Here is a 14,085-nt window from a genome sequence, read left to right as displayed (position 1 = left end):
AGCTGACTGTGAGGAACTGGTGTGGGGACTAGCGCCACCTGCCGGACAGAACTCGCACTTTCACAGGAGCTACACGTCCCAGGACACATGAGCAAACCAAAACGCTTAAAATAAGTAAAAGGTTTATTGTCAAGACACCAAAGAACAAAAGAAACGCACATACATTCTCATTTACACACAATAAAATTGATAAATACACAACATATGTAAAAATAAAATAAAAGCCATTAATGAATTTTTTTAAAATGCAACAGGCCAGATCATTTTTAATGATTCTATAAAGTCAGAGTTGATGCATTTCATTGCTTTTAAAAAATAATTCCACTGTTTCTGCCAACGGCCCCAATCTGGGATTTCCCATCTTCACAACGTGCTCAGGAACTCTTTCACCTGAAAAAGAACGACAACAGGAAAACTGTTTAACAAACATCACAGTCTAAATTTCCTTTGTGTAGTTCATGCTGGTTGACACGCACCCCAAAACAAGACTGTTTATATCAATTGTGAAAAGCTGTGTGTGTCTGTGCCTGGTTCCCCTTGTTGCTGATGACATTTGAACAGGGTCGAAATCTTAGAAAGCACCCGTGTTTACCGTTAACATGAAACTGCTACATAAGCAGCTCTTCAGGCCTCATTACCACAAGTGAAACCTAGGTGCATGTGGGTGTGTGTGCTCCAGTATCAGAACAATCAATCAGATCTGGATCTCCACAGACATATATGATAAATTCTTTGATGTGAGCTTATAATTAACCACAAAACAACAATAATTCACATGTTTCCACAAGTTCCACACTCGTTCGGTTACAAGCTAGTGTCCTAAATTTAAGTATAAAGTATAATGGGAAAAAGTTTGAAAGTAAACAGTCATTATTGAGGTAGAAGACACAGTCACTGCAAAGATCTTAACGTCTTTGTATTTCAGAAAATCATAAAAGTCCAGGAAATGTTTATTTCCACACTGGCAATTTTTACCTCAGTTACAAATATAAATATATATGCAAATGCTGGTGTTATATCAAATACCATTTAGATTATTATTTCTAACGCATTAGCAGGTCAACAGAATTACAACGTTGCAGCAGTTGGACATGGAGCTAATTTTTTTAACACTTCAAAGATGGCTGGTTTTATACTCGTTAAACAAATCTTAACTCCAACTCCTTCTGCTATTGGCTACTGGTCACTGGTATGTTGGCATGTTGACGTCCAATTGTGGCTCCTAATTGATCTATTCTTGTTTATTTACATGAACGGGTTAGATTATTAATCCAAGCACTAATTGCAGTGCTGGGATTAATAAAGTTTTCTGAATCTGATGGAATATGTGACTTGAGAGCAATACTGAAGCATTACACGACCATTTCAGATATTTTAAAAAGGCTTCACTGTCACTCACCTTTTCCATCATGTCAGTGCTCTTGTTGTCGTTCCCCTTAAATTCTTCACTCACATCTATGGTCAAGACCGGAACTTTATTGAGATAGTCAAACTCCATACTGTGGAGGCCAGAGAGGAAGACGGACATCGGGTTAATTCATATCCAGGAAACAGCATCCATACTTTGTATTGAATATCTTTAAAACATTTGTGCACGCTGAACCAATGCAACTACTTATTTATGGTCTCATCTATTTCTTAAACAAATTCATGCAGCAGCAGCAGATCACATGGACCTTAAACTATTTCGGTCTCCGAGCTTCAGTCCGATTATTGCATGAATGGGGTCTTTTTATAAGAACCAAGATTCTTCAGATAATCAATGTGGTGAAACAAAATATTCTACAGAGCTTCTATAACACAAACACATCCGCTGTTCTCAGGAGTGCATTCGCTGTCTGGTGCAAATACGTCACAAAAGCCCGTGTGTTTGCTCACCTCATGGTCCTGTGCTGCAGCCAGCTCTCGTGTTTGAAGTGGAGCTTCTCCAGATACTCCAGTGGGATTTCCTGCTCCTCTTCTCGGCCTCTCAGGTGCAGTCGCTCTAAACATTTCTAACACACACACACAAAAAACAGCCATTATCCACAACAGCCTTATAACGGGATGTGCTCGAATAACAAAGCAGTTGTGAGAGGGGGGTACCTCGGGTGACGCTCTCAGGTAGATGATACCATCCAACTCGATGTGCTTGCCAAACTGGCTGTGCAGCCAGCCGTGCCAGTCCTGGTACACAGACCACTCAGTCTCATTCAGACACTCGCTCTCGTAGAGGTTGGCAGCAAAGATGTACCTGAGTCATGGGCAGGGGGGGAAGGAAAGAACTTATTATAATTAAAATAGGTCTAGAGCAGAGACTGAGCAGTTTTAAGGACACCAAGTAGAAAGTGTGTACTCTTTGCACGACTGTTGATCATCAACACACCTAATAAACGCAAATAGTGAGTGCATTGAGTGTCTCAGATTACAAACAGTAGATCAAGTACGTTATTCTGAGATTCTGATGTTCCTCATTTCCGTCTCTTATACCTGTCACTGTAGATGGAGCGCTCGAAGAACTGCACAGGATTCTCAGCTTCACGCAGCTTCCCGTTGGCCGACTTCATCTGGGCACGCACCCTGCTGATACAGGCGTAGCTCTGGAACATGTAGGCCCACCTCTCTGGCTTCTCGTACATCAACTGCAGCACGTTCCCGCCGCTCTTCTGCGATGTGCTCAGCTCCTAGTAAAGCGAATTAAACAAATGAGTTGAATTGAATTTTTCCTTGTGAACTGAGAAGGGTGAACAAATCTGCCGTTGTCACTGTTTAATGTCCACAATCAAAATGAAAATCTAAACAATGCATTTGACATTCATGTTCCAGGTCATAAGTTCACTATATTACAATTGCATTGGTAAAGTTGACATTTTCCATTATTTACAGTGGCTGCTTAATATCTGCAGACTAAGCTGTATGAACAACAAACACAATCTTACCTGACATTTTAGATAAGTACTCGCCATTATTTCTCACTGACATTACCATGATCACAGATAGTTCAAAAGTGTTCGACAGTTCAAGAGTTCAGCTGGGCAATTTTTAAATACCACAGATATTTAAAATACCCATTTCCTGGTCATAAAAGTCAGAAAGACAGCAAGCCAGAAGGGACACAAATGTGTGTTTCTGTCAGTACATCACAGCAAAGACCCGGCAAAACTTGACAAATGGATCAACTAAAGAATATATAATAATTAAATTTTTAGGTTTAAACCTGGTTGACGATCTCCTCAGCCAAAGAAAATTCAGCCACTTACACTTCTACCATAAAAGCAAGCAGTCGTCTCTAACAGACTTCAACATAATGCTGTGTATCTTTTGATTACTCTTCAAAAAATGCAACAAATTCAAATGAGTGTCATCATCATCAAGTATCAACGATTATTAAAAGATTAGATAATATAAAGCAAGAACCCGAATGACCTGTTAGAGCTACAGTGACAGGGATACTGAAAAAATGGGCGTGTTGAACCATTGAAAATAAGTCAGTGAGGGTGAGGCTGCAGCTGTGTGGGAGGTTAGAGATGTTTGCCACGATGATGGCATGTTCATCTGTCCAGAGTGGGACCATCTGTTGCCGTGTGTGTGTGTGTGTGTGTGTGTGTGTGTGTGTGTGTGTGTGTGTGTGTGTGTGTGTGTGTGTGTGTGTGTGTGTGTGTGTGTGTGTGTGTGTGTGTGTGTGTGTGTGTGTGTGTGTGTGTGTGTGTGTGTGTGTGTGTGTGTGTGTGTGTGTGATAACGGTGACTGGTGCAAACATAAGTACAGATGGCAGCTGCACTCTAAATACAGATGAACACTCTCCCCAATATCTTAAACTGTGAAGTGTGTGCTGAGGAGGATCATCATATATTTTACATCATCAGTTAAGCAGTCTTTAAAACATACCGAGGCAATTACACAATAACCAGATCGTTGTTGTCACCTGATGTAAATCTACTCAACAACTTTATCTGAGGTGTGTGAATGGGGGAGTTCATTCAGCAATGCGGATCATTATTTATTTATTTTTAAAACTGGAGGAGCAGTGTTATGTTAAGTGTATTGTATAATGTGACATCTACATACTAATTCCACTAAGGTCTGTCTTTCTGTGGAACCGTTCATCTTATCGACTTCACACTGTGCATCCGTGTTGTAAACTGGAGTGTCGTGCCGGGTTTGGGGCAATTTGGACACGTGATACGTTAAATATTCGTATATATAAACTAACGACCAATTTCAATAAAACAATATCAAGTGATAGTGCATTGTAGAAGTGTTTGATGAGGACTCACTAGGACAAGAAATAGATCTGAAACAGCTCCGGTACATTAGGACCAGAGAACAGACAGACACAGACAGACACATACAGACAATGATCTGAGAACAGACAGACATGGGCCAGAGAACAGACAGACACATACAGACATGGATCAGAGAACAGACAGACACATACAGACATGGATCAGAGAACAGACAGACACATACAGACATGGATCAGAGAACAGACAGACATGGATCCGACAACAGACAGACACATACAGACAATGATCTGAGAACAGACAGACATGGAACAGAGAACAGACAGACACATACAGACATGGATCAGAGAACAGACAGACATGGATCAGAGAACAGACAGACACAGACAGACAATGATCAGACAACAGACAGACATGGACAGACAATGATCAGACAACAGACAGACATGGACAGACAATGATCTGAGAACAGACAGACATGGACAGACAATGATCAGACAACAGACAGACATGGACAGACAATGATCAGACAACAGACAGACATGGACAGACAATGATCAGACAACAGACAGACATGGACAGACAATGATCAGACAACAGACAGACATGGACAGACAATGATCAGACAACAGACAGACAATGATCTGAGAACAGACAGACAATGATCTGAGAACAGACAGACATGGACAGACAATGATCAGACAACAGACAGACATGGACAGACAATAATCAGACAACAGACAGACACATACAGACAATGATCTGAGAACAGACAGACATGGACCAGACACTTCACTTGTTGTTATGATTGAGAACAACGACCCTGTAATTACCTCGAAGTCACTGCTCTCTGTTTGGACGTTGCACCACCTGGCGATGGGCTCCGGTACTACCTCCCAGTCCCCGCTCTCCTGCTCCAAAAAGCGCAGAAAAGTGGATTTACCCGCCGCTGAAACACAAACGATGCACAGCGGTCAGCCACATTACACACAGGACACATACACGGACACACACAGGCGCCATGGAGGATGAGAGGCTGCTGCTTTGGGATAGGAAGGGGAAGCAGTTTGGCGGCAAATGTTTACAAATCAGGAAACAAATGGCTAAATGAGCAGTGGCAGCCTGGGATCAGTGGGGTTTACGCACAGAGACACAGTCTGATGTTCAAGCTTTAAAGTTAGATTCAAACACGTCATTTCGCTTCTCACCGATATTTCCCTCCACTGAGATCCGCCGGATCCGTTTCTCCATCGAGTCGTTCATCGAGTTGTTCGGTGAGTCGTTGTGTGAGTCCGGGCAGCGTCTCTTCGGGGTCAAAGACATGTTGTCTTGTTGCTCTCATAGACTGTAATATTGCTCTGTAGAAGCGAGACGGAGCAGCTCCTGGTTTTTTAAAGTTCGGCGGTAACAGACGTCAGGAAGTGGCGGTTTTACCACGTCAGTTCCCGCCTGGTCCCCGCCCGGGAAGCAGCTGCAAGACACACACACAAACACACACACAGTCACAAAGACACACAGTCACAAAGACACACAGTCACAAAGACACACAGTCACAAAGACACACAGTCACAAAGACACACAGTCACAAAGACACACAGTCACAAAGAAACATACACAGACACACAGTCATACACTCATTCACAGACACACGGTCACACACACAGTCACACACACAGTCACACACCGCAGTAACAATAACATAATTTTAAGTGTTTCCCTGCCGTAAGAGAACCAACACAAATACCAAGATGTTAAATAAAACTATGAATCATGTATCCTTTGTAAGATTTCTGAGATACAAGTATACCTTATTGTTGAAAAATTGATTTGATACAAATCAAATGTATTATTATTTATGTTTTTATTTTTAGTGAGTCCTTTAGCCATCTCTCTTTTAATCCTTTATAATGTGTATTTGAGTTCCTTGATAAGTGGCATACAAATAAAATGCATATTTATGTTTTTATCTTCACTGAGTCCTTTAGTCTAGTTTAATCCTTGTTATATTTCTTTTAGTTTTTCAGAAGTGTACTGAAGATGCCATGAGCTCAATGATTGAGAATTGTGAAACAGATTTGTCTTTCATTTACTTAAAAAGTGCTACACATATTCATACTTGTATATATTATGTATATGTATAGTTGAAATCTTTTCATCTTCAATTCAGTTACAGAGAGTAATATTTTCCAAAAGTTCCACTTTTTTATGCTGTTGTTGAAGTAATACAATGTCATCCCCTCCTGATGTTTTTTGTTTCTAGAAAGAGGTAAGAAAGACAAGGGGAGATTAGAAATCCTTCACTGAGAACCTTAGTTTTATATATTTTATGGATTGGTTGATATCACTATTTATCTGCTCACCCTGTTGTTGAGGTTACTAACCGTTGACTTTATCTATTTCCTGTGAGGACAAGCAGCTCCAGGTGTCCGGATTTGTTCTTGTGAAAAAGAAAACAAGGAACACACGGTACAAGAGACACGGAAACACCTGTGAGCCTTTTAACTTACAAAAGTGAGTCTATGTGTGTAATATAAGATTTTATTCAGAGATCTATTGTTCCTCTGGGTGCGGAGGCTGTTTATCAACATTTCTTCGGTGTAACTAACAGCTGACATTAGTAACTTTCATGTCCTCCTATCTGTTGTTTGTCTTTGTGAGACAGAGAAGCTGAGAAATAAGACATTTGTCAACTTTTATTTTATTCTTAAAGTTGTGCATGTAGCATAATGAAAGATTTAAATCATAAACTCATCAATACTTCTTGAATCAGTCAGATACATGTTGAGATTGTGGACCATTATTCTCTTGTTTTCCAATGACGATTCACTCCATGTGTCCTCATCTGCAGCTGCAGCAGCACAAACACTAGTGACACATGTCCTGAACATTTGCAAAGTGTCACAGCTTTAATACTAAAGTGTTGGAAACCAAATATACATGAAGTAATACAAATGTAAGTCCTCAATGTACTTCTTATGGATAAACACTTTCATTTCGTTGAACTGGATCTAATAAAGTGCTTTGTAAACTTTGGGGCAGTTTAGTTTCAACTCAGCATTATAGTTTATAAACCTAATTGTATGATAAAATCTTAAATCTGCTGTTAACTGAGAAAAGAAGTGAATTATCCCACTCTTAAAGTAACTTAAAATATTAATTCCCAAATCAAAGTTACTAAAAAATTAAAAGTACCACTTATAGACATACTCTTAATATACGATTATTATTAAAAAAAAATATTTTTTAAAAATTAATTTAGGATAGTTTCATCTAAAGTAATGCATGTTTATCTGATATAATATGTCATGTGAAAGATTACTATCTGTATAGCTAGAGTTGGTTGGAGTCCATCCCAGCTGACATTGGCGTGAGAGGCCTGGAACACCCTGGGCAGGTTACCACGGTATCAGGGTCAACATACAGACACAAACAACCATGTGTTCGGCGTGTGGGAGGAAGCTGGAGAAACCACCGAGAGACAGTGCGAACACGCAAACCGGGATTAAAAAGCACATTATTGAAAAACTCTTGGATCTGTATGAAAGTACCGTACTTCAGTGAAGTGAAGCACTGAGCTAACAGGTAATAAGTCAACAGAAAATTCATTCAAAGAGTCAAGACCACCTTTATTTGCCTTGTAAACAGCATCAATCAATTCAGTAGCATTGAAAACCCCTACCAAGCCATTATTTACAAACATTTCATCATATACTACAGTCGGGGAGGGAAAACTGTAGGCAACAGGCTATGTGACGGGCATTTCATAAGGATGAGATGCTTTCAGGATGACCCAGGTTCTATTACATTTTCATGTATCTGATCATGAGCAGTAACATTCATAGTACTTAGCTAAGGAAGTGGTAACAGGTTCAGAACAATTAAAACAAACTAAAAGTTTATATCCAAATGGAGGGACGGGGAAGCAGCGTCTAAAACAAATCTATGCGTCCTTTAAACCAAAAGCTAGCACCCCATGCTCTTTGAAAATGACGCTTAAGACAGTTCGCACCCTCAGTACTCAGCATGGGTGCAATAAAGTGTTACACGTATCCGATATAAAATGTTCACATCACCTTTTCTCAAACCAAACCCCAGTGAGAAGCACTTTTCTATTCTTAACATACACCAGAATTTAAGCACTAAAAGGAAAATGAACATCAGATATAAAGTATGAATGAGCCGCGCACTATTATCCTTTTTTTAGTGTTTTAGTGTCAAATATTGCATAGTAACCTACACTCTGAGATCTGGGGAGAGGGGGGGGGGTCATGCATCTGCTGGTTGAAGCACAGCGACGAAACGAGTCAAACCGTACAAAAGCAGAAGAAATGTCACTTGTGCCATATGGATGATTTCAGAGGAGGTTCAAGCAGTTCAACATTCATTTGGGGGAAAATATGAGAGGGGACAAACTATGATCAGTCACATGGTACAGCTTCTCACAAAGCTCGGCCTATGCAGAATAAACATTCAGGCAAGAGAGGTCAGGGGAAATTGTTCAAAGTGCGTTTATGGCTAGTGAGATACCAACGGATGCCTCGAACTCCAATTCAAAATGCTGTTTCCGCTTGACAGTGGAGGCTGCGACACAAGTAACTATTCTAGTGACCCTAATATACACTTTAAGGTTTTAGATTCCTCGGGGACATTTTCTAAAACGTGTCTACTTAAAAGTTTTGGGGGGAGAAACTAGTTCACAGGAACATGTTGCTAGGAAACGCTAAAGGTTTAAGTTCATTTTCAGTCCCCGCTACGACGCGACGATATTCTAGCCTCATCTATACGTCCTTAATAACATTCATTTATCATAATCTGCACAGCACAGTTGGCAAAAAGACATAACTAAATAAGAATATGTTTGCTGAGAAGGTGGTTTTACAGAAAAAAAGAATCTTCTTCCAACCCAGTTACAGTACAAATAGAGAAAGGCTCTAAAAGGAGTTTAGAAACACAGAAAAATGACAAAGGAAGGAGGAGAGGAGAAATTTAACGCTGTGTCCAGTGTGTCAGTGATATATGGCCTTTATCTTCTTACAGTTCTCACTGTGGATATAGGGCAATTATGAGCCATGCTAGGCACTTAGGATTCTTTTGTATTGACTGATGTGAACCGTCGCAAATCACGACCGAGCTCCGTCGACGTAGCTTAATGAATAAAATAACCAGCTGAAAAGGTTGGCTTGGAAGCCATAACACCAACAATACCCTCCTATTGTAATACAGCAACTTTACTTCCCCTGCGTTCTCCCCTGCAGGCGAGCTGGAAATCTAAGAGCATGGAAATGCCTCATGTTGCCAGAAATCGAAGTGATAAAAAACTGTGCAGTATAATAGAAAACTAATGTGTCTCTAATATCCTAAATGTAAGCCGTGACTGAACACTGTTTAGTTTTTTCATACAGCTAAAACCTTCTTCTCTTATATGTTAATCTGTGGTTTGTTCAATTATCCCTGATAGCATTAGTCCTGGTGCCTTAAACCTATCAAGACCCTTCCTTCTTCCTGGCCCTTTTAAAAACATTTCCCCAAATGGAAATATAGTATATATACTGCATACGTACAGCCAGGGTGGGGTGGGTATCTGTGCAAAAACTAGAAGACCAATAAAATAAGGATGACAGCTGTTTATCTGTCCTTGGTTGTCAGTTTTTCAATCAGCTCCTGTAGTGGGACCAGCTCTTTCCTGTCAATGAGGTTGAACTCCTGAAAAGACAAAGGAGAGGGAACTAACGTTATCACATGATACGAATCAACAGAACTGTTTGTTCCTGATCTACTGTATGAGTTTACAATAAATAAAAGACAAAATCCGAATGTGAGCGACTCTTCACCTGAACAAAAAAGATGAAGTGTTTGAATGACGTGTTGAGGTGGGCCTCCTCCTGCAGCTGCATGACCGAATCAAAGTGCTGGTGGTAGATGTGAGCGTAGACTCGGAACAGACGCTTGAGAATGGTCTTCGCCACGGACATGAAGTTTCGCTTGAAGGGGACGCCTGGGGAAGGAGAGGGAGAGAGAGAAAAGCTGCTCAGATCATTCCGATCAGAATCAGAAATACTTCATTGAACCCGGAGTGGGATTGGGGTTTTGTTGCAGTTGCTCCAGCAAAGAATTGAAATATATAAATACCAATACAATGAAAATGAAGAGAAAGGGTAGAAAATGAAGGGTTTGTAAATAAAATATGTGAGTTGTATACAATACATAAAACAAAGCCCAATAATATATCTATTTATACACAACAGAAGATGACTTATTTATGATATAAGGTGTAATGTGCTGGCAAGGTGATAGAAGTCCAGGGCTGGTGTATTGACTCAGACTGTCTGATGCTCCCAGGGAGGAATTGTAAAGTCTGATGACCGCAGGCAGGAATGATTTTCCGTGGAATGACTTCAATTAAATTACAAACCAAAGATATAGATCATATCAGTGATAAGGTTGAGGGATTCCCCAGATTTGGGATTTTCTAAATGCCTGAATATTGTTAATATTTTACAATTTGTGCTTGGTTTCTTCAGGCATAGCTTACATTTTTAATAGCACACAAATAACAAAGCTCAATAAGCTGTGCATCACTTCTTTTTTTAATTTTTTTTATCTCTGTTGCTGATGGACATCTTACTAAGCTCACAAAGCTCAGAGTGATCGAGGCAGACGCAGCATCACTGAAGTATGTTCTCCTGGATTGAAATGTTTTTACAGGCAGGCCGGAGCATGATTTGTGTGCAAACACTCAGGAGATCAACAAGGAACCTCCCTTTTCTAACAATGTGTTAAGTGCTCACATGCAATTCGGACATTTTTACGATGTTTAAATACAGAAAAGCAGTAATACATCTACTGATCCCAGCTCGGTGAACTTTGAAGAAACCAAACCAGTAAAACATCAAAACTACAGACAACAGAAACAAAAACCTACCGATCTTTGAAGGGAAAAGTGTCTCATCATCAAGCTGGTCTTGCACCCAGGTCATGAGGTAATCAATATACTTAGGGGCGGAGCATTTGATGGGCTTCTTGATGTTAGTTCCATCTGCCCAGTGGTACTCGTACCTACAGGAAACCACAGATGACAAACATTTGTAATATACTTTCATCTAGGTTCACACTCATTCTCCACTGATGTAATTCAAATATATAACGCATAACAAATCCTTATTAACATGTCTAAAAACGACAAGATCTATGTTATGCTATTTGTTGACTTGTGTATTAAAATTATCCAAAATGTTTCCAACAATGTTCAATACTTTATTCAAGTTAACAGAACATTTCATTTTGGTCGGATTTAACTCGTCATATCCACTTTACTTCTACCTTTGTGAGTCTCTACTATAACTTCAGGGGCAGACAAGGGATGATGAAGGAAACGCACCGCTAGCCAGTCAGCTGTTCCTTCCTTCCACTGTTTGTATTGGTCACTCATAACGGACAATGATTATTTGTTGCCATTTGCCTTTGCATTCTTTCGCCAAAGTTCTCCTAGTCAAGTGTGAACGCAAAGGAGAAATAAAGTGATCCAAAAAGATTATGAGACAAAAATGGTGGTAAATGGTTTGTATTTATATAGTGCTTTTCTAGTCTTGATGACCACTCAAAGCACTTTAAAGTACAGTTTTACATTCACCACTTCAAACACACAGATTCATACAGTACATCTATTAGCAGCACTTTTTCGTTCTATGTGGGGCAATCCGGGGTTCAGCCTCTTGCCCAAGGACACATTATCAAAATAGGTCTGTATTATTTTGACTGAAAGACCACTTGCAGTTGAATTTACAAATTGTATGTTTAATGTCAAATAAATATTATTATAACTTTGGGCCTTTCACCTTTATTGACAGGACAGTTCAAGCGTGATATAATGAAAGTCGAAAACTAACCAACAAAATGTTAATTTCGATTTTTCAGCACCTTCGCAAATAAAGCTTTCAACCTTGCTGAAGTCCAACTCAATATAATGAAGTAGAACAGGACAGTAGCAGATAAAACATAAGCTGTTTTCATACAAGATATCTGGAGAAGGTCTACACAACTGGGTCGAGACCTTCTCCTGAGTTTGCTTTTTACACATGAACGCTGCAGGAGATTCTCTGCTCAGATGCGTTCACAGCAATATAATAATAATAATAATAATAATAATAATAATAATAATAATAATAATAATAATAATAATTTTACTTATCTAAACAAAGTAACAAAGTGCTTCACAAAAGTCCGTGGCAAAAAATTATGAACTAAAATAAAAGGTATTCAATTCAGTTCAATTTTTAGGGCCAAATCATAAATACAATAAGGTCAAGACCTTGAAATGTATATAGAAACCCAACAGCTCCAACTATTAGCAAGCAACTTGGCGTCTGCGGAGAGAAAAAACTCTTTCAACACAGAATTCTCCGGTACATTGAGGTGAGGGGTGGTGCAGCAGGTTCAGGCAGGACGTAACTAGTGATTGTGCTGCAGAGATCAAATGTTTTTTCTTACAGCACACCCACACCTGCATCGGCCCTAATCACATGCTCTTGTCATCTTTGCTGGTGTCTTTTACATGTATGACACCTCTTTTAATCCTGAGATATATGTTTTCTCTTTGTTTCTGGTTTTGTGACTGTTGCGCGTTAGAAACGTCATCAACACACCTACTTGCTCGGGGAGAATCCTGCGGAAAATCTCCTGCTCCGCTCTCGCATCAACTCATTTGTATATTAGGGCACTTGTGAGCTGGCCAAAGTAACTCCAGAGAAGGCTTGGAGCCTCTCACTCAGACATTTGTGTTCTCACATACAGCCCCTCTGGATAATGTCAGGAGATTATCCGGAGTTCAGGCCACAGACCCTGTGATCGGTGACAGCCGATTCTATTTCAATGATCAACCCCAAAAAGCCTGATTGAAACACCTTTAGATAACATGCATGACCTAAAACTATGAACTTACTTAGGACCAGCAGACATGACTGGGCAGCTTTCCTCTGTGCAAAAGTCTGTGATGGTACCATACAGCATGTTGATCTGGTTGAAGAAATCCACCGCTGAAAAGGCACAAAAATAACACATTTGAATCAAGTGCACATGAAACTGAAAACCATGGAAGCTAGCAAAACCCCTGGCGTCACGTTTCTCTGGAGCGGCTGACCCTTCCCACTTCACTGCCCAGCAGCAGAGTGCAGACCAGTGAACACTCCACTTATCTGGCACAAATTGTGTTATTGTCCATTCCAAGGGGCATGTGGCCAACGTGGGCCTTCCATCAGTTTGAGAGATCCATTTAAAGGGTTGGCAGTGTTAGTGCTGGTGCTCTGTTTGCTAATCTTAGACAAAAATACATACTGTGCAGCTGATGTGGCATATGGTTGGCATATTATTGGCCAGCTCACTTCAGAAGTTGATTTAAGTTTCCCCCATCCCCTCTGGAGACACTTTAGTCCAACACTTTTGTATTCATAGCTCGTTGGAGGTTTAACAATGATAACCACGGTAACAGCTAGTCAAAATATTTGTTTCCCTGACAGCCACCAAAGCAATTGTCACTACAACTGATATTTCTTAGGGTCCAGAGCTTTATGTAAAGAGACAGCTGAGCCACAGGACATTAGAGACGCTAAACGGACACAGAATAAATGTGTATACACGGTCTCTCTTTCTCCCTCAGCTGTCACTATCCATTGCAGACAAAAAGCCAAAAAGACAATCTAAAAAACATTTAACTGAACTAACTTAAAAAAAACCTTCAGCGGGTAAGGCGATCTGACCTGAGAGGAAATGAAGACTCCGCTGAGCGGCCATTTGTCTCAATTCAGAGGAAAGTAAACAAGACTCTCAGCACAGACAATAAAGTCTATTTAACATTCACAGTGGTTTT

At 40.1% G+C, this 14,085-nt stretch overlaps 2 protein-coding genes across 2 annotated transcripts in view; both read right to left on the bottom strand.

Moving 5' to 3' along the window:
- Positions 1–231: 231 nt before the first annotated feature.
- dck (deoxycytidine kinase) lies at positions 232–5,595 on the bottom strand. Its single transcript, XM_061076739.1, has 7 exons — positions 5,432–5,595; positions 5,057–5,172; positions 2,470–2,663; positions 2,086–2,233; positions 1,879–1,994; positions 1,400–1,499; positions 232–390 (listed from the first exon to the last, which is right to left on the bottom strand). The coding sequence occupies exons 1-7, from the start codon at positions 5,544–5,546 to the stop codon at positions 364–366; spliced, it is 816 nt and encodes a 271-aa protein (XP_060932722.1). The 5' UTR covers positions 5,547–5,595; the 3' UTR covers positions 232–363.
- A 2,233-nt stretch (positions 5,596–7,828) lies between these two features.
- LOC133014559 (MOB kinase activator 1B) overlaps positions 7,829–14,085 on the bottom strand; it is an 8,067-nt gene continuing 1,810 nt past the window's right edge. Inside the window, exons 3-6 of the mRNA XM_061081829.1 lie at positions 13,162–13,255; positions 11,146–11,279; positions 10,055–10,218; positions 7,829–9,926 (exon numbers count right to left, since the gene is read on the bottom strand). Coding sequence (XP_060937812.1) covers positions 9,849–9,926; positions 10,055–10,218; positions 11,146–11,279; positions 13,162–13,255 — 470 coding nt within the window. The 3' untranslated portion in view covers positions 7,829–9,848. The remainder of the gene's footprint in view (positions 9,927–10,054; positions 10,219–11,145; positions 11,280–13,161; positions 13,256–14,085) is intronic.

This window comes from Limanda limanda, chromosome 1 (genome assembly GCF_963576545.1).
Source record: "Limanda limanda chromosome 1, fLimLim1.1, whole genome shotgun sequence".
NCBI classification, from domain to species: domain Eukaryota; kingdom Metazoa; phylum Chordata; class Actinopteri; order Pleuronectiformes; family Pleuronectidae; genus Limanda; species Limanda limanda.
This window is presented reverse-complemented; position numbering and strand designations above follow the sequence as displayed.